This window comes from Corylus avellana, chromosome ca1, assembly GCF_901000735.1.
Source record: "Corylus avellana chromosome ca1, CavTom2PMs-1.0".
Classification (NCBI taxonomy): domain Eukaryota; kingdom Viridiplantae; phylum Streptophyta; class Magnoliopsida; order Fagales; family Betulaceae; genus Corylus; species Corylus avellana.
Genome location: NC_081541.1, coordinates 8251339 through 8269686, shown reverse-complemented (window position 1 = coordinate 8269686; position 18348 = coordinate 8251339). Strand labels below are relative to the sequence as shown.

General features: G+C 35.6%; 2 protein-coding genes and 1 long non-coding RNA gene across 5 annotated transcripts; 1 reads left to right on the top strand and 2 right to left on the bottom strand.

The window, feature by feature from the left end:
• Positions 1 to 236: 236 nt before the first annotated feature.
• LOC132192089 (uncharacterized) lies at positions 237 to 7000 on the bottom strand. Of its 2 annotated transcripts, none has more exons than XM_059607301.1 (3): positions 6391 to 7000; positions 2337 to 2673; positions 237 to 565 (listed from the first exon to the last, which is right to left on the bottom strand). In XM_059607301.1, exons 1-2 carry the CDS (start codon positions 6954 to 6956, stop codon positions 2397 to 2399), a joined length of 843 nt encoding a protein of 280 aa, XP_059463284.1. In that variant the 5' UTR covers positions 6957 to 7000; the 3' UTR covers positions 237 to 565; positions 2337 to 2396. The 2 variants fall into 2 exon arrangements, with proteins under 2 accessions (XP_059463284.1, XP_059463293.1); XM_059607310.1 differs by having other exon boundaries at positions 2337 to 2595.
• Positions 7001 to 10330: 3330 nt separating this feature from the next.
• On the top strand, positions 10331 to 13982 carry LOC132176153 (uncharacterized). 2 transcript variants are annotated; one of them, XM_059588292.1, is made up of 6 exons: positions 10331 to 10403; positions 10570 to 10650; positions 12167 to 12365; positions 12452 to 12574; positions 12711 to 12929; positions 13145 to 13982. In XM_059588292.1, exons 3-6 carry the CDS (start codon positions 12198 to 12200, stop codon positions 13589 to 13591), a joined length of 957 nt encoding a protein of 318 aa, XP_059444275.1. In that variant the 5' UTR covers positions 10331 to 10403; positions 10570 to 10650; positions 12167 to 12197; the 3' UTR covers positions 13592 to 13982. The 2 variants fall into 2 exon arrangements, with proteins under 2 accessions (XP_059444275.1, XP_059444268.1); XM_059588285.1 differs by having other exon boundaries at positions 12154 to 12365.
• A 407-nt stretch (positions 13983 to 14389) lies between these two features.
• On the bottom strand, positions 14390 to 14961 carry LOC132167145 (uncharacterized). The gene is made up of 3 exons (XR_009438656.1): positions 14825 to 14961; positions 14605 to 14664; positions 14390 to 14461 (listed from the first exon to the last, which is right to left on the bottom strand). It is a non-coding gene; the product is annotated as an uncharacterized LOC132167145 (long non-coding RNA).
• Between the last annotated feature and the right edge of the window lie 3387 nt (positions 14962 to 18348).

The following is an 18348-nucleotide window of genomic DNA, read 5'->3' as shown; positions in this document are numbered from 1 at the left end:
GTCATTCAATTAACAACAACAATTTTATAAGATAAAAGTAACTGTAATTTTCTTTGTTTGTTTGTAAAGAAGAATTCTTCATTTTTTTTATTTATTTTTTTTTTGGTTTGCGCAAAAGCATTTATCATCTTTAAAGCAAAAGAATGAAAAGAGAGAAAATGTGGAGAAGAATATAATAACTTGGAAAAAGTGTTGGAGCTATTGCAGCATTATGTGGGTCGTTAAAGACACTGAACCATACAACCCTGCGATATTTTCCTTGATGATGCCACTCTGTTCACTAATCAACTAAATACAGAATTTGGCATTAATAATTTAATACAGCCGGATTTGCCTTGTTTTGTGAAGTAAAAGGAGTTAAACCTAATTATCTAAATGAAAGGTGGAAGAGGGGTTGAAGCACATGTACAACATCCTACAGAGTAGAACAGCAAAGCAGGCGCATCTTTAGTGAAGCTGAAGAGTCCTAAAAACTTCCATACAAGTCCAACTTTCAAGGTTAATTTGAAAACACAGCACAGGCCCACTCCAGCTTCCTTCCAGTTGTCAGCCAGCAGTTTGACACCTGAATTAAGCAGACATGATTGGTTGAAGTAGCAGATGATTTGTTACACTATGAAATTAAGATAAGAAAGGAAAACATATGGTAATTCAGAAACTATGTTACCATTGACTATTGAGTATACATGTGTGAGTCTTTACATGTGTGAGTCTATAAAGGTTCACATTGAAAACATATCACAAGAATGACGGGTTAATATAACATAGTTGGATCCAATGCTTTAGCTTTTGGGATGATTAGTGTCCCAATATGTTATTTTATGGTTAATCTTCATAACAAGTAGTATTAGAGCCAATAGTAGTGGATGATAATGGTGCCTTTCACAATTAGAGCGGATATGGCACGCATGCATGGTTAGTTAGTCCCTTTCATAGTTGGAGCAGGGTCGAAGATGCATGACATGTATATATGGGAAGCTACATACATAAATGATCCTATAAATGGCCCATAAAATGGATAAAGCTTCCATTCAAGAGTGAGTGTAACAATGTAATGATAGACTCGCACATAAAGAGGATATTGTGGAGCATACATGTGAGTATAGAAAGGTTAAGTCCCACAATGAAAATTTGTCACAAGAGTGATTGGTTAATATAACATAGTTGGGTCCAAACTCATAGATTTAAACTTTTGGGTTGAGTAGTGTCCCAATATATTATTATGGCATCACTAGAAGACTCCAAGGTGTTAATTTCCCTAACAATTACCATAACATGTTTACTTAATGAAATTCAAGTGAAAAGTAATGTTAGAAACAGTTAGCACGCTATTAAAATAATAATCATAATATTATTCATTAAATCTTGCATAGTTATAAAGCACAAATAATTTTGGAATGTTTGGATGAGTGGCAATTCTGTGACACACTCTACTCAGACAACTAGTAACTTTGCCTTTATGTCCCAATGACATCCTTGCCATTTAAAACCAACTTATCTTGGATATGTAAGTTTTTGGATTTCTAATTGATATATGAGAGAATAGTGAGAAGGAGATTTGATTTATGATATAGGCATTATATAAGGCCCAACATGGAGAGAATGAAGTGACATATTAGCTAGGAGCAGTCAGGGCATACACCAATAGGTCAGTATTTTCAGGCCAATTTAGTAAAGGGCAAAAGCTTTGTACCACCTAGACAAAAGGGATCACACAATTATCAGTGTATAAATGCTTATACAATAGTGATATCCACCTAACAAGCTGGATCTTAATTTGTTGCTCCTAACCAATTCAATGACTCATATCTATCAAGGCCCTGCATAAAGAGACTTTCCAAAAGTTTTAATCCTCAACTCTCACAAACCCAAATCCAAAGAATGGTATGTGATCATTGTAAGACTAAAACATACTTCAAAACATGTTTTCATTATGACTTCAGCATTGTAAAGCAATGAGTGTTTTCTAAGAAACACTGGGTGCCAGCTTATGGCGCTTAGCATGGTTACCTGCCCTGTTAGAACATTGCCTTAACCTAGAAAGATGCCCTCAGTGACTCAGTCAGTGTCATTTGGTGATGTCATTCGCTTTTCTAACCCTACCTTGCCTTACAAACATTATACAAAAATTATTAGATTTCTAACCAAAGTCACACCATTAGCTACATTCTTCAACCATTTCTACACTTCTTACATTCTTCTTCTAAGAAACTTTCTTCTTTCATGTTCTTCACGTTTTAGAACCCACAGCTACCTTCTTTCACACAAAACAAAAAAGGTGAAATCTTACACTTTCCAGTTATAAGTCACTCAATTTGACAAGATAAACATCTCACCTCAGTTTTTTGCATCTTTTAAACAATCACTTGTGCACTGTAGATCAACAGACATGGGGCTCAGCTAGCACTTTCTTCATTAACCACAACTCTACTTCTATTTTCCCTTTTTGCAGCTCTCCTTTTGGTTTGTATTTGGCATACATATTCTGTGACTACAACGTGGAACTTGGGAGCAAGCTTACATGATGAGGAAACATTCAGACCTGCCTTGTTCAAGGCCCTTGTAACATGCCTTTGAGCCTTTTGGAAGTGGACACTACAGAGAGAAGGAACAGTTGATCTCAGTATGGGCTTCCCGCATGTCAGTTGCCAAGGAACAGGTCCTGCCTGAACACTTTGTAATAATAAAAAAATTAAAAAATACAATTAACAAGTCAGTTGAGAATTCAATCTCCGCTACTCATAATCGAAAATGACTAAGTTCTAAAGTATCCATAGTAGACTTGCTAATAATAATAATAAAAAAAAAGTGTTGATTACAGCCTTTCAACAACTAATAAGGTCATTTTCTACAATTCCTAATTTATTTAAAAAAAACTTAGGGCTCACTGGGATCTCTTTAACCATATGGTTTGAATGGAAAGTTATGAGCAACTCCAGTACACTAGGTAAAATTTCCATATTAGCTAAATTTAGCTAATATTACCCCCTTTTTCACCTCCAGCAGATTAGCCAGAGGCTAGCTAAAATACACAATAAATAGCAATCTCTTGCTATTCACTGTAGCACAATAGATCTTTCTTTTAATATTTTATCTCTCCCTCTCTTCTTTCTCCTTTTCTCCAAGAGAGAATATGATTAAAAAAAAGGAATGAGAAATAATATTAGAAGAAAGTAAAGAAGATACAAGATAATCTGTTGGAGTTTGTATAGAAAAAGGAGTAGGTAAAATAGAGAAAAGTACTTTTTGCTTAAGTATTTTACATTTTATTGCTAAAGATGCTCTAATAAAGAGAGTACTAGACAATGTGCTCGTTGATCTCCAATAAGTTGGTAGAAATTGTGTCGTCAATCAATAAGGAGTCAGTGGAGTTCCTTCTTCTGTCGGAGTTGGCCATTATGTGGAAAAACTTCGTGCACTTGTCACTCACATTGAGCCACAAGATCCTAGATTTTTGCCTTCAACTCACTTCCTCCAATAGTGTTTTTTTCTAAATCGCTAACAATTTTTGCCTTCATACTCCCCTCAACACCTAATGCCCTTCCTTCTCCAGTGATACCAATAACACGTAGCTCCACCAAGAGGATATTCTTCTTCCTTTCTACATTGCCAAACACCACTTCATTCTATCTCTTTAAGTCAACTTTCAAATAGGGGTGTACAAGCAATTATCATTAGCGGTAATTGCCTAAAACTGCTATTCACCACTTATGCGGTTATCAGATTTTTGTAACTGTAACCATACAGTCCATACCACCTTAGGCGGTTAGTGGTTTTGAAATAACACCGTTTAGCGGTTATTCAAAACACAAACCACATCGCGTAACCGCCTTTCACGTATGGGCTTTGGGGCTAATTGTGGTGTTTTGGGCCTTCCTGGGGTGGGGCTTCTTTTTGGACCTATTTTAGACGGTTTTGGGCCTATTTTATTTTTTACTTTTTAAGCTTTAGTGTTTTGGATGAAAAAAATAATTATTTAATAAGCCTGTCACGTATGGGCCTTTTAGGCCTATAAGAAAACGAAGTTTGGTTTATATATATATATATAAAGGGCAAATGGTTATCAATTATTAACCGCCATTACCTACTCCTAAAACTGCTAATCGCATCACCCTAGGCGGTTAATGGTTTTTGTCAACCGCCTACTAAAGCAGTTAGTTGATATTAGCAGTTAATAACTGCCCACTTGTATATACCTACTTTCAAAGTCTTGAGCTTGCAAGCTAAAATGAAGCTAGAAGAGCCTCGGAAAAGATAAGTCCCAACTGTTTCACCCTATCTACAAAACCCTCAGACTTAACATATTTTCAAATTTAAAGGACCTACCACCCTTATGAAAGTCACCACAGTCAAGGAGGATTGGAAAATGATCTGAGAAAAGTCTAGGAAGCTTTCTTTGTGACACGCCAGGAAATTGGGCTTCCGATGTCAAAGAGACTAGGAATCTATCAATTTTGGACCAAGAGGGAGTTTCACAATTATTTGACCAGGTAAAAGTTCTGCCCATAAGAGGGAGGTCCATCAGGCCTTGATCAAAAATAAAATTAGAAAACTCCACCATAGCTTGGCATAAACAAGCTTCGCCCGATAGCTCACTAGGGAATCTAGTGACATTGAAATCATCCCCAATGCACCAAGGCAAATTCCACCAGCTGAGTAAACCAACCAACTCATTAATCCCATTGATGGGATTCAAATCATTAAGGCAACTAAATATTGGTCAATACAATTTAAATGTAAGAACAAGTGGTGGATTTGGATCCCCTTTCTTCTGAGCTTTCAGTGGTGATTCATAGTGGCACTAAGCCTTATCAGGTCTAGCATGAAGGAGAGATAGTAGGTTCTGTTTCTAGAGAACCCGAAGTGAAGGAGGCCTTTGAATGTTTTGCAAAATTTCCCTTTGAAGATCTGTCAAAATGAAGATTTTCCTTTTGAAGAGGCTATCTCTTGCAAGTCGATTACTATGAGGGATAGTTGTTCAGTCCCCACTGAAGTTTTGCAAGGAGGTGGTGGTGGGAAAAGGAAGGATAATCGTTTGTTCTGAAGCTTCTATCACCATTATTTCTGGTGTTGTATGGAGCTGGATCTATTTTTGGAGGTGGAGCCCACTCCAATTGAAGCGTCTAGCAGTGATGGAGCCCAACCTAGAGCTAGCTGATTGGGTTTTTCAGTTAGAAAAGGAGTTCCTTTTTTTGTTAGGCTTTCTTGATGGCTTCGAAGAGGAGCTTAAGGCCATATTTGCAGCCATTGTAGCAAGCAATTCTGAGAAGGAAGCTGGTTCTTGTTCGAACTTGGGAAAAAAAAAGGTATTAGAGAACTCAAAAGGTTATCTTGTTCAATTAATAATGATGGCAGTGCTGCTCATGTTAGTAACCAGGGGAGGGTTGCTAGCGGTTGTTTATGAAGCCTAAGTTGCTTTCTTGGAATGTGAGAGGGTTGAAGAAGGTTGACAAGCGATTGAGAGTTAGATACCTCACTAGACAATGGAAGTCGGACATGATCTGTTTGCAGGAAACTAAACTGGAGCTCGTTTCTAGTAGGGTTTTGCGTAGCTTGTGGAGTTGTCATTTTGTGGATTAGTGCTACTTAGCTTCTAAAGGGGCTACAGTGGTATATTGTTTATGTGGGATAGGAGGGTTGTTGTTCCATATTCTTTTAGTGATCCGCTCACTGAGCCCTCTTCCTAATGCAGTCTTGTCGACACCCTACAATATCTCTCTTACTCGTCCCAACATCTCCTTTGCTGTCAACAATCTCTTAATTCATGCACCGGCCCACCTCTCCCCGCCTTCAAGCAGCGAAGTGTATGTTGTGGTACCTCAAGTTCACCATTTCCTATGGTTTGTTACTTCGCCGGTCTCCATCTCACACCCTTCAAGCATTTTCTGATGTTGACTAGGTCAACTGTCCAGACGACAAAAAGTCCACCGGTGGGTTCAGCATCTTCCTTGGCTCCAATCTCATCTCTTGGTCTTCTCGCAAACAACAAACCATTCTGGCAGTTCGCTTCCTCTCCAGCATATACAATTTGGCTGACATCTTCACTAAACCCACAGCATCGTCTCATTTCTCTCTTATGCTTACCAAGCTCAACGTTGTGTGCCACTTGCCTTGCTTGCGGGGGCATAATGAACAAACCATCACTCAACAAGGAAACACACCAAAGAAAGAAACAATCAAACAAGCAACGGCTAGCACCAACGAAGGAAACTCAAATCACCCAAACGGCTAGCATATACAAGGGAAGAAATCAATCACCAACGGCTAGCTCATCTTAAGAAGGAAAACCAAAATTTGACCAATTAATTTGCATTATCTTTCCATTTTGTAAACCACAACAACTCTTATAAATAGTGTGTGTGTGTGTGCAGCATTCAAATTGACCAATACCTGACTTTTATATTGATAACATAATTGCAAGCCTTGTAAAGCTTCTGCTTGGAATCCGAGAGGATATGAAGGTGACAGAAGCTCGTCAAAGGCATGGCCTTTAGCTTACAACCCACAAACACGCACCGCTGGTTGCATGTCACATCCATATTAACATTGTTTCTGTTGTTGTTCTCACCAGTGCCTTCAAGATCACCGGCTTCAATATCTCTCTGGGAAGCGTGGTGTTGGAGCGCTTGCTTGACGGGGCTGACACCGTACTTCCAGTAGTACTCCCTGTACTGGATCTTGAGCTCCTCCATGAAGGCCCAGTAGTGGTCCCTGTAGCATTTGGCGAGCTGCTTGAGGTGGCGGGACCGGCGGCGGAGGAGCTCCTGGCGCGTGAGGTGGGAGGAGCGTGAGAGGGCGAGGTCTTCTTGGGAGGGTCTGATAGGCGAGCAGGTGGTAGTTTTACCGGTAGTGGGCTTTGGGTCTTGGGAGTCAGTGTGAATGGTGGGGTTGAGAGTGAATGGGGTTTTCGGAGGTTTGGAAAAGGTGGGATTTTGGTGCTTGGAAGCTGAAGCCATGGCGTCTAGAGAGAGAGAGAAAGAAGGGGGGGAGAGACAGTTAGACAAAAAGAAAAGAGTTGGGAATATACTAGGAATTAACGATATTCCTTTCTTTCCCATTAATACTGTAATATTAACAGTTGATTTCGGGGTCTAATTTGTGTTTAGCACAAATAATTTGTAATTAGCAAAGGATTTTTTTCTTTTTGTTTTTGTTTGACATGCCTGCATAAAGTGAGAGAATTTGAACTAATGATCCCTACTTCTTGAGGCATTGTTCTTAACCGATTAGCAAATATTTATTGTTCAAGTGATATTTAATAATTTACGCAGGCGTATGCATAGAACCTTATGGTTTTTTTTTTTTTTTTTTTTAAGTTTAGCCTTTAAAATTACATATTTTTAAAATGATAGAGTTTTCCTCTAAATTGGGTTAAACAAAATTTTTTCTAACCTATTTTATAAAAATGACATGTGTCTTACACATGTAAAAAATACATGTTTTTTTTAATTACAAGGACAAAATTGAAATAAATTTTATTTAAAAAACATATGCTTCTCACATACTATTTAAAAACATGTATTTCTCACATGAAAATATGACAGAGTTTTCTTCTACACTGCCTTTAAAATAGGACAGAGTTTGGAAGAAAATTTTGTCCTTTAAAATATACACCATTTTGAAAATGCAAAAAAAAAAAAAAAGCGTTTTCAAACAACAATTTCTTAAAAATACCCTTTCAAACAATATAAAGTCCATGATTTTGCTTAAAATCACAATTTAACCCGCAAAATCATAGAGCCAAACCGACTCTAAATAGAATTCAAATATCAATCAATATATAACGTAGGAAGTATACCTTGAGACGATTTCAATATGTGTACACATTGAAAAACTTTTGACATCCTTCTTCCGCTTTCAAAATGTTGGAAATAAATCAACGTCGCAAATCTCTTTGTCAAACAAAAAGTGAGCACTATCTGTAACGACCCACCAAATAATAATTACAAGATTTCGCATATTCCACGCAGCGCTACTACTACTACCACCCTAATAAATGCAGCAAAAATTTGCTCATCTCTCTTTTTTTTCTTGAAACCATGAACTCATATTTTACATAAACTAGTTTAGAGTACGCTATGCGCCTGGTTTTTTATTTATATATATATATATATATATATATATATATATATATATATAATTTACTTAAAAAGTATTTAAAAGATTATCGATGACAAATTTTATTTTCTTCTCTTAACGAATTAACTACCAAAAATGAAAAATGTTCATAAGATCATTTAATTTTGAACCATAGTCTTACTTAGTAGCATAAACCCACATATCCAATAAATTTACAAATTTCAAAATTGTAGTTCTTATAAACTGAAACATGTTAAATATTTGTTTTCATATATGTAGTTTAAAACAAAATATAAAGGAAACAAATTCAAAATAAAGACCTAGATTAATCAATTATAGAAAATAATTGATTAATCATTATATTCCAACAATAATACCATTTCTCATCCACTACACAATTCATTATAGTAAACTTTTGTCTTTCAAGAGTTGAACTTTCTCCTTATAAATTTTTTTTTTTTTGAGAAATTTTTCTATTACACTAACAAAAATAAAAAAGTGTTCTAAAATATATGAGTATGTTGATATCTAATTACAGTTATACTTACTAATTTTGTAAACAAAAGAATGTTGGCAGTTTAATTTTAATTTTAAAAAAGAAAGAGATAAAAAAACAGTGGCAGGAATATTGGAACACCCCGAAAACAAAAATGAACAACAAAAGTCAATTAAATTTACAAAAGAAAATTTGTAACTTGTATTAAATCAAATTAAGAAAATTTGAATGAAAAATAATATATAAATTAAGGAAAAAAAACGTAAATAAATGAAAAATATTAATATAGTAAAAAATAACTATCTTTTTGGTATATTTTTCCCAGTTCCAATGAAATCCACTATCTTCGAAATTATTCACTATAATTTAATTTTAAAACTTAAAACACATATCCATTGTATTTTTTATTATAGGTCAAAAAAGTAGTGTAAAAAAATATATCACGCCTATTTCAATAATAATAATAAAAAAAAACATACTAAAGGTTATACAACAATATATTGCCAAACATAGTGACACAATTGCACATAAGATTGCACGAATATATAAATTACATACAAATATACTTTCATAAGAACCATATATAATTGTAGTTTTAATCCATATAAATTAAATAAAACATATTAAAAGATTCCCATATGTATAAGATAAAATGGAAAGAAGGGTAAAGAAAAAAAAAAACAGCAAGAAGAAAACCTGGAATGAGTTAAAACATAAAACCCCTAAATTAATTTTAATTTAAGCACATTAAAAAATACATAAAAATCACAGTAATTGGATCCTCTTTTTGAAGATATGCCAGGATGAAAGGATTGTCAGTAGGGCTGTAAATGAATCGACACACTTGACGGCTTGCTCGATACCCGTTTGGTTAAGCTCGGCCCAAACTCGAGCTCAATACTGTAGAAGCTCGCTTGTTACTATTGAAACTCGTTCGATTAGCTAGTGATACATACCCGGCTCGCTCGATTAAACTCGACGGTGGCTTGTGAGTTTGGCTCATTAAAGTCGTTAATCGACTCGTTGAAGTCGTTAATCGACTTGCTCACCCGACTCGACTTGCTCACCCGACTCGTTAATGGGCTCGCGAGCCTAGCTCGTTTAATGCTCGTATAAAGCCAAACTTGACTAGCTCGATATATATATATATATATATACAAATTCATGCTAATACAATAATTAAGTACCTAGAGACTTCGTTCCAACTTCCAATGTATATTATAAGTTCATATACATTATAATTTATAATTATACATATATATTGAATAATACAGATGTATAAGATCAATACTTAATCATAGTATTCGTGTATAATGATAATGTCATTAATATAATATCAAATTAAGTAATTGAAATTAGATTCAACTGTGTGTTACTTTTAATCACAATTAAAGTATTAATGTATTGTCATTTGGATTTATATGATTATATCATATGATTCACATGATCAATTAATCATTAAATGACATGATTATATAATAACAAATTATATAATGGAATTTGTAATTTAAGCCAACCAAATTGACCAATTTTACATTTATCCATAAATTATAATTATACATATATAATAACTTTTTTTTATTCCATTTTTTAACTATTTTTTAAAACCATTTATGAGTCAAAACTACGTCGTTTTGAGGTAGGGAGAATGGGTGAGGAGTTATCGGCGCCGTAGATAGGCGTAAGGGAATAAGGCGGTTAGCCGCCTTGGATATGAGGAATTCCTTGAAAAAAAAGGACTTTGCACTATATATTCATCTCTCTCTCGGAAAGCCACAGTTCCATTCGGCGTCTCTCTCTGTGACCGCTTGCCTCCGTCGTGCTCAAGGTAAGCTCCTCTCTCTTTCTCTTTCTTTCTCGTCTCGCTCCCCGGTATCCCGTTTTGTGGACATCCCTCCTCTGTTTCCCCTTCTTGTAAGCGATATGGATATGAGTGAGGCTGAGAGTGAAGATTTTTGTTTGATTGTGATAGATTTTGGTTTGATTGTTTGTAGATTGGGTCTGAGTTTGAAGGTTTTCCTCTGCGATTCTGAGTTTGAGGGTTTTCTATCTTCGTGAAAGCCGATCGCCCAAAGGTACGTCCCAATGCATAATCTGGTTGCTTCTTTTTATTTTGTCTTGACGATTTCAAATCAAAATAAGACAATTACTTAGATTTAGATTCTGTGTTCGGGTTCTTTGGGGTGCTCCGTGTTAATTTTGTGGTGTTATTTGTGGTGTTTTGTGACCTGTATATCCCGCTCAGTAAAAAGATAAACTTCTTTTGTTAATGTGCCAGTTACCCCTAATTTTGTTGTCATTTGGAGATTTATGCAAATCTCTTGAAAGATTGGTTCTGGTACAACTGAGTTAGTATATCTGTAGACAGAAGAATTATATTTTAAAAACGCTCTTACTTTGAAACAATGTTATGATGCCTAATGACTCCAATTATGTTGCAAATATGACTGATGGAATGTTTAAAGTCTTCTGAACTTACCATTTTGAGCACACATTTTTAACTGATTGGAAAATGGAATTGTTGTATTCACTGGTGTAGGGACTCAAATACTTATTTTTTGAAACCTTATGGTAACAATGGCATGGACGGGGACAATGATAACAATAATTTGAACTATAAATGAGATATGAATATTGACATTTCCTCCAATGATTTAAACTATAAATTTGAATATTTGAAAGTCCCGCATTCAAAATTTGAAATGATTGTCTTATTAACCCAAATAAAAGAAATTAATGTGAAATTCACAAATTTTGAACCCCATTTTAGAATTCCTCACTCGAACATAACATTATAGCTTATATCCTCTTAGCTATTGAAGACATAGTATAAGGCCAACCAAAAACATACTAATAATAAATAATTAGTCACTGTAGTTGGCCTAATTAATCAAATTGCTTCATGTCCTATTAAAGTAAAATCAAAGGTACAAAATTTGACTCCAGAAACTAAATTGTTTTTTTTTGGAATATCTCAAGAACTGTACCTTTGATTTTACTTTAATACGAGATGAAACAATTTGATTAATTAGGCTAACTACATTGACTAATTATTTATTATTTAATTCAAAAAACATTTTTTTTTTGTTTTTATTCGCCCATTGGTTTTATTGTTTTATTATTTTATTTGTTAAAAGAATAGGGGTATTATAGAAATATAAAAAATAAGTGGCATTTTTGATACAATTTAGTAGTTTTGGGGCTACTTTAGTTCATTTTGAACATTGTGGGGCTATATTGCAAACGGCTAATAGTTTGGGGGGCCGTGTTATATTTTTTCCTTTTATTTTTTTATTTTTCCATTGAAACACTCTCTTTTCACTAGTTAGGGCTCAGTTTGATTTGGTTTAGTTTGAATGGCATTCTGGCAATACCACTGGTATCCTATTGCTTAGACATAGATAATAAAGCTCCTATAGAAATATGAAACCTTGCTTGAAAAATAGGTGTTCAATGTCATTCTTAGTAGATTTTCATAATTAATTGTCAATTGTTGAAATTGGTTAAGCTAATCTTAGTAGAGATTATTTCATTGATTATATAAGAGAAAACTTGGTTTGTGATAATGTTTTGAACAGCTTTTTGGTTCAGTATTTGAGAGCGAGAGGAAGGAGAAAGTGAAATGAACAAAATAAGGTACGGGTTGAACCTGAGGCTCTTAGCACGTAAGAAGCAGCAGCAGCCATCAAAACTGCCCCGGCCGCCTCCTTTTGGATTTAACAATGAGAATGAAGATGATGTGGAGAGGGATATTTCTCGGCAAGCTAGCAAGAACAAGTCTCTAAAGGATGTGAGTCAATGCCCATTTGGGTTTGATTTCTTTGTAATGCTATTTTTATTGCTTTTGACTTTTTTTTTGAATTTATGCTTTTGAAGATTGAGGAGCAGCGGAAGAAAGCTTTGGAAGAGGACCCCACGGTTTTTGATTATGATGGAGTTTACGATGAAATGAAAGAGAAAGCTGTTCAGCCTCGAGTGCAAGACCGTGAAGAGAGAAAGGTAAATCTTGTTTTCACTTTGTTTTAACAAATCCATGATTTTGAATGAGGCCACTGAAGAAGTTTGATTGATTCATAATAATTAATGAGAGGCATTGGTTTAATATTGGTAACTAATATGCTCGTTTCTGTTGCAGTCAAGATATATTGAGATTTTGAAAGAAAAAGCAAAAGAACGTGAGCAGTACCGTGAGGTAGTGTTTGAGCGAAAAATTGCTAAAGAGAGAAGCCAAGATGACCACCTCTATGCAGACAAGGACAAATTTGTCACGCATGCTTACAAAAAGAAACTTGCAGAGCAGGCAAAGTGGCAGGAGGATGAACGTTTGCGTGAACTTCGGGAAGCAAAGGAGGATGTATGTACTTTTTTCAAGTTTGTTATTTCTTTTATATTCTGTTCGCTGCACTTCAGAATTTTTTTTATTTTTTTATTTTTCGTTTAGGCAGATGGCATATGGGTGTTTTTTTATATATATATATATATATATACTTTTTTGTTTCTTGGTATTTTTGTGTTGTTCTCAAACTCTTTGAACATATACTGATAATTTATTTTTGGGCTGATTTAAAGGTTACAAAGAAGAAGGACTTGAGCGATTTTTACTTCAACCTTGGAAAAAATGTCGCTTTTGGTGCGAATAATACTGAGTTGAGGAAACCAGAGAAGCGGGTTGAGTCAAGGAAGGCTGAGAGACAACCTGAGTCAAGGGAGCTAGAGAAGCTTGAAGAAAAAGGCTCCATTGATACATCAGATAAAGGTCAGACATCGGATAAATCAAATTCACCTTTGGAGGCTTCAGTTGTGGAAGAAAAACGTGGAGGTGAAACTTCCACTCTGCCTAGAAGCTTCATGTCCTCAGATGCAATGCCAGTTACCAACACTTCAGTTGAAGAAAAAACTTCAGGTGAACAACCATCGTCAGAAGAGCCAAAGCCTAACCATCATAAGAGAAGTGGAGATGCTGTTGCTGCAGCAAAAGAACGCTATTTGGCACGGAAGAGGGCTAAAGAACAGTAAAACCTCTCTCTCTGAGCATGTCATGTGAGTTTTAAAATCCAAAACACAAGTTCTTCTCACTGTAATCTGGAACCTGGTGAAGCATTCTCTCATGATCAGATTCTGTGTCTGTTCATCTTGGCCTTCCCATATGGGTAGATAAAATTGGTCTGATAGTTTTATGATTGATTTGATCTCTCAAGTATCAGGCTCAGCAATCAAGGAAGAACATAAAAGGCCAAGATCTTGATCTCTGATGTTAATGCTAAAACAGATTGTATTTAAGCAGCATAGGAAACATCTTGAAGCCAGTGACCTAAGATCCATCATCATATTTAGAATGTTATGTATATTTTTAAACCCGTGTGAAGCCAAATATTATATATGTATCCATTGGTCTCAATTTGATTCATGATGCAGCGCTGTGCCTAAAATATAGATAAATTTTTTTAAATGCCTGGGGATCTCCTAAAATTTCTGCTGCTCAGTTGTTTCTGGTAGGTGGGTCCTGCACTCCTATTTCACTCCCTAGCCAAATTCCGAATTCAGGGAATTTTAGTTCCTTCGAAGCTCTTTTTGTTTGGACGGTTGGAATCAACGAAATTTTTCTAAAACTATTTTTTTGGTGCTTAGCTCGTACAGAAAATGAGCAATGACAAAAAATTGCCAGTTTCAGTGGTAAATCATTATTGATATAAATATTAAGTTTGTAAGCATTATATTTTCTTTTAAAAAAATAGCGCTCAATCCTGAGGAATGCGTAATCAATTACTAGGTGTACAACCTAGGGTTCGGATTGTTTGTGTGTTGAACTTTCAGCAGCTTTATTTTGATCAAGAGTACCATCTTCAGCATGTTTGATCAGATTGATAAATTTTTTTGTCAAGAGACCTGAATGAGAATCGTAGGACATTGTTGTCACTCTTAAACAAGAAATTGGTCTATTCCACAAACAGATATAATGAAATGAGCCGTGCTTCTTTAAAAATAAAATACAAATTAATCAACAAAGGCAAATGTAGTAATTCTGTTACCAAGAGAGCTGTCATAACGGCAAGGGCCAGCTGGAGTGAGATTATTGCCGGAAGGAGAAGCTGCCAAAATTTAGAGAAAGTTTTGCCATAAATGCATCTTACACTTTCTGCTAGGACCAATGGAGAAGTACTTCTAATTATCCTTTGATTTACAACAAATAATGAAAGAGATACATAGCAGGAACATATATGGGAACATAGTCCCAATATTTATGCTCACCAACATTTGAGACTGGAGTTTGAGGTCCAGATTTATTGCACTTGGTAAGCCTTGGCGTTTTGCTTGCCTTTCCCCCTTTTACTGACACAGGTGTCTGAAGGGGACTTCAGTGAATCCAGAACCTGTTATTCTATCACCAAACTCAGCTTCATAGTCTGCTGTGTCACTCTTCCGCTTTAAATACTAATAAACACCATTATGTTCTTGAAAAATTCAATCAGCAACATGAGCAAATACATTTGATCACAATTCAATTTAATGCAAGAATTCAAGATTCCATTCAAGATAAAAGAATTCTAATGAAACATACAAATATGCTGGCTGAAAAAAAAAAATTCAACGAATTCACAGCCAGCCTAATTTTCGAGAGGCTAGATATGCAACTAGAGAGAGAAGTTAGCTTTCCAACTTATCAACTGACACAAGTAGCAACAGCAAGACTAGCTAGTTTGGTCAACCAAAAGATCATTGAGTTGTAAATATCTCATCATTCTCAATAGCAAACAAACAAACATCTGAAATTTTTATATAACTGAAATTTCTCAATGGCAAAATCATATTAAAAATATTAATTTTCTAAGTAGCAAACTTATTTATAAAATAATGGAAATAACTGAATAAGGAAATGAAATAAATATGGTATGATTAGTTGACAAACGAGCATAGTGCTTCCATACAGAATAACCTCTGATACATCCTATAAACATCTAAAAGTGAAACCAAACCAACCAAATATCTTAAACTCTGTGAAAATACATATGCCTATTCAACAATAAGTCACACTTATTGTGAACCATTTCTTTGCCCTTTTCAAACTCAAAAAATACAGTGAGAAGGAGAATCATTGTAAGAGATTCTACCAACAACAAACAGCCAGCAACACCACTTTCGAAAGTGCAAATGCATCAAATTCCACCAGCATCCGACTTCTGGCCCTCAAACCGCATGATCCATACCCATACGGCATTAATATTGAAGACAAATTTTGGAAGGCAAAGGATCATGCAACATTACGTCCCACCTCTACTGCTATAAAAATGACTCAAGCTCCGCCAATAAGACCTCTCATGATCCTCAAAACGTTTTTCATATCCTTGCCATGCCTTCACGCATATTCCTTGAATATGGGGCAGTTTCTTACCAAGAAGTTCAAAAATAAGACTTCAACCATAAGCACAGTACTTCATCATTGACAAAGGTTCCTAATACCACGGTAGTACACCATATCCATGTGAGGAGTTCAAGTTTTCATTGTAACAAGTACTACACTGTAAGATGTCATTCCTACAAAAGGCTAGCAAAGCTCAAATCAAAACCATCAGATTTGGCATATCTCATTTCATCTTATCTATGCTTCCCAATGACTGACTAACCGATCTCTGGTACAACAATCTTGAAGAAATAAAATTCTTTGATGGCCCAAAACTTTTGGCAGCACTACTGAGCAGCAATGTCACTATCTCATAACACTTCATTGGTATATGTCAATCAAAGAAGTCTTGGAAGCACCTAACAATTACATCCATTTCCAGCACAACAAATGGATATACATCTAAACATTAAAATGACCAGACTATTGATCTGACAAACAAGTGTGTCAAAACTAGCATCAGTACTTTGAATTTTAATAAAATCAATGCAAAATTATCCTGTTTAGAAGATCTTTCAGTCATTTCCATAGATAAGTAATTAGAGCTTCTAAAATAGATTCAATTTGTCCACTAGAAGAATTAACTCAACATTATAGATATGGGCACGGACCAGGATACCCCAAACATTCATATCATCCAGACACATGTTGAAAAAGACTTAAACCCATAGCAATCATTATATGAGGATAGAGGCTTAATGCTATAATAAGATGTCAATCTAAGATATTTGTCAATAGGCAGGTATTCTAGAAATGTGTTCGACATTCAGACATTTCAAAATATTTGCAATCAAAATCTCTATGGTGAAGTGTCAACTAGTTACAATTACTTCCGCAAATGGATAGCCTAGCTAATTGTATCAGCCATGATATGAGGATGTAGGTTGCATGGGCAACATTGAGATGACACAGAAAGCTCTCTAAGTTCAAAATATCTGTCAATGGGTACATATTCAGGCGAATGTGGAACAGATGAGCACCTGTAGTAAATGCATCAACGTATACAATGTTCTACAGTGAATGGGGACCGGATCAATATATTTTCTTTGTGATAAGCGCTTGGAACATATATGCATCAATATATAAGAGAAAGAGTGGAGGAAAACTAATGTTATAAATTTAAAGTCTAATTATTTCATTGAGGGTATGGGCGTGGCGTGGCGGTGTCTCACTCTGGGCGGTGGGCTGGGCGTTTGCGTGAGAAAGAATGGGTTTGATGTTTGCGTGAGAAAAGCTGAGTGAGAAACAAGGAGAAAGAATGGTTTCATACGTTGGGTTCAGTATAATCTGTTGCATTCAATACATTTTTCCAATTTGCTCTAATTTGCTTTATGCTGACTTGTCACTCATTTAGTGGTGATGCTGACTTTTGTGCACCATCCACATTGAAGTTATTCTCATTAGCCATTATGTGAAAAAACTTTGTGCAGTTGTCACTCTCCTTGAGCCACAAGATCCTATACTTTTGCCTCCAACTCACTTCCTCCAATAGTGTTTTTTTCTAAATTGCTAACAATTTTTGCCTTCTTCATACTCTCCTCAAGACCTAATGCCCTTCCTTCTCCAGTGATACCAATAAGACATAGCTCCTCCAAGAGGCCATGATATTCTTCTTCCTTTCTACATTGCCAAACACCACCTCATTCCATCTCTTTAAGTCAACTTTCAAATAGGGGTGTACAAGCAGTTACCATTAGCGGTTATTGCCTAAAACCACTAACCACACCACTTAGGTGATTATCAGATTTTCGTAACCGTAACCATACCACCTTAGGCAGTTCGAGGTTTTGAAATAACACCGTTTAGCGGTTATTCAAAACACAAACTACATCGCGTAACCGCCCTTCATGTATGGGCTTTGGGGCTAATTGTGGTGTTTTGGCCCTTCCTGGGGCCTCTTTTTGGACCCATTTTAGACGGTTTTGTGCCTATTTTATTTTTAAGCTTTAATGTCTTGGATGAAAAAATAATAATTAATAAGCCTTTCAAGTATGGGCTTTTAGGCCTTTTAGGCCTATAAGAAAACGAAGTTTGGTTTTTTATTTTTTATTATATATATAAGGGCAGGCAGTTAGCAATTATTAACCGCCATCACCTACTCCTAAAACCGCTAATTGCATCACCCTAGGCAGTTAACGGTTTTTCTCAACCGCCTACTAAAGCGGTTAGTGGATATTAGCAGTTAATAACCACCCACTTGTACATCCCTACATTCAAAGTCTTGAGCTTGCTAGCTAAAATGAAGTTAGAAGAGCCTTGGAAAAGATAAGTCCCACCACTGTTTCACCATATCAACAAAACCCTCAGACTTAACATATTTTCAAATTTAAAGGACCTACCACCCCTATGAAAGTCACCACAGTCAAGGAGGATT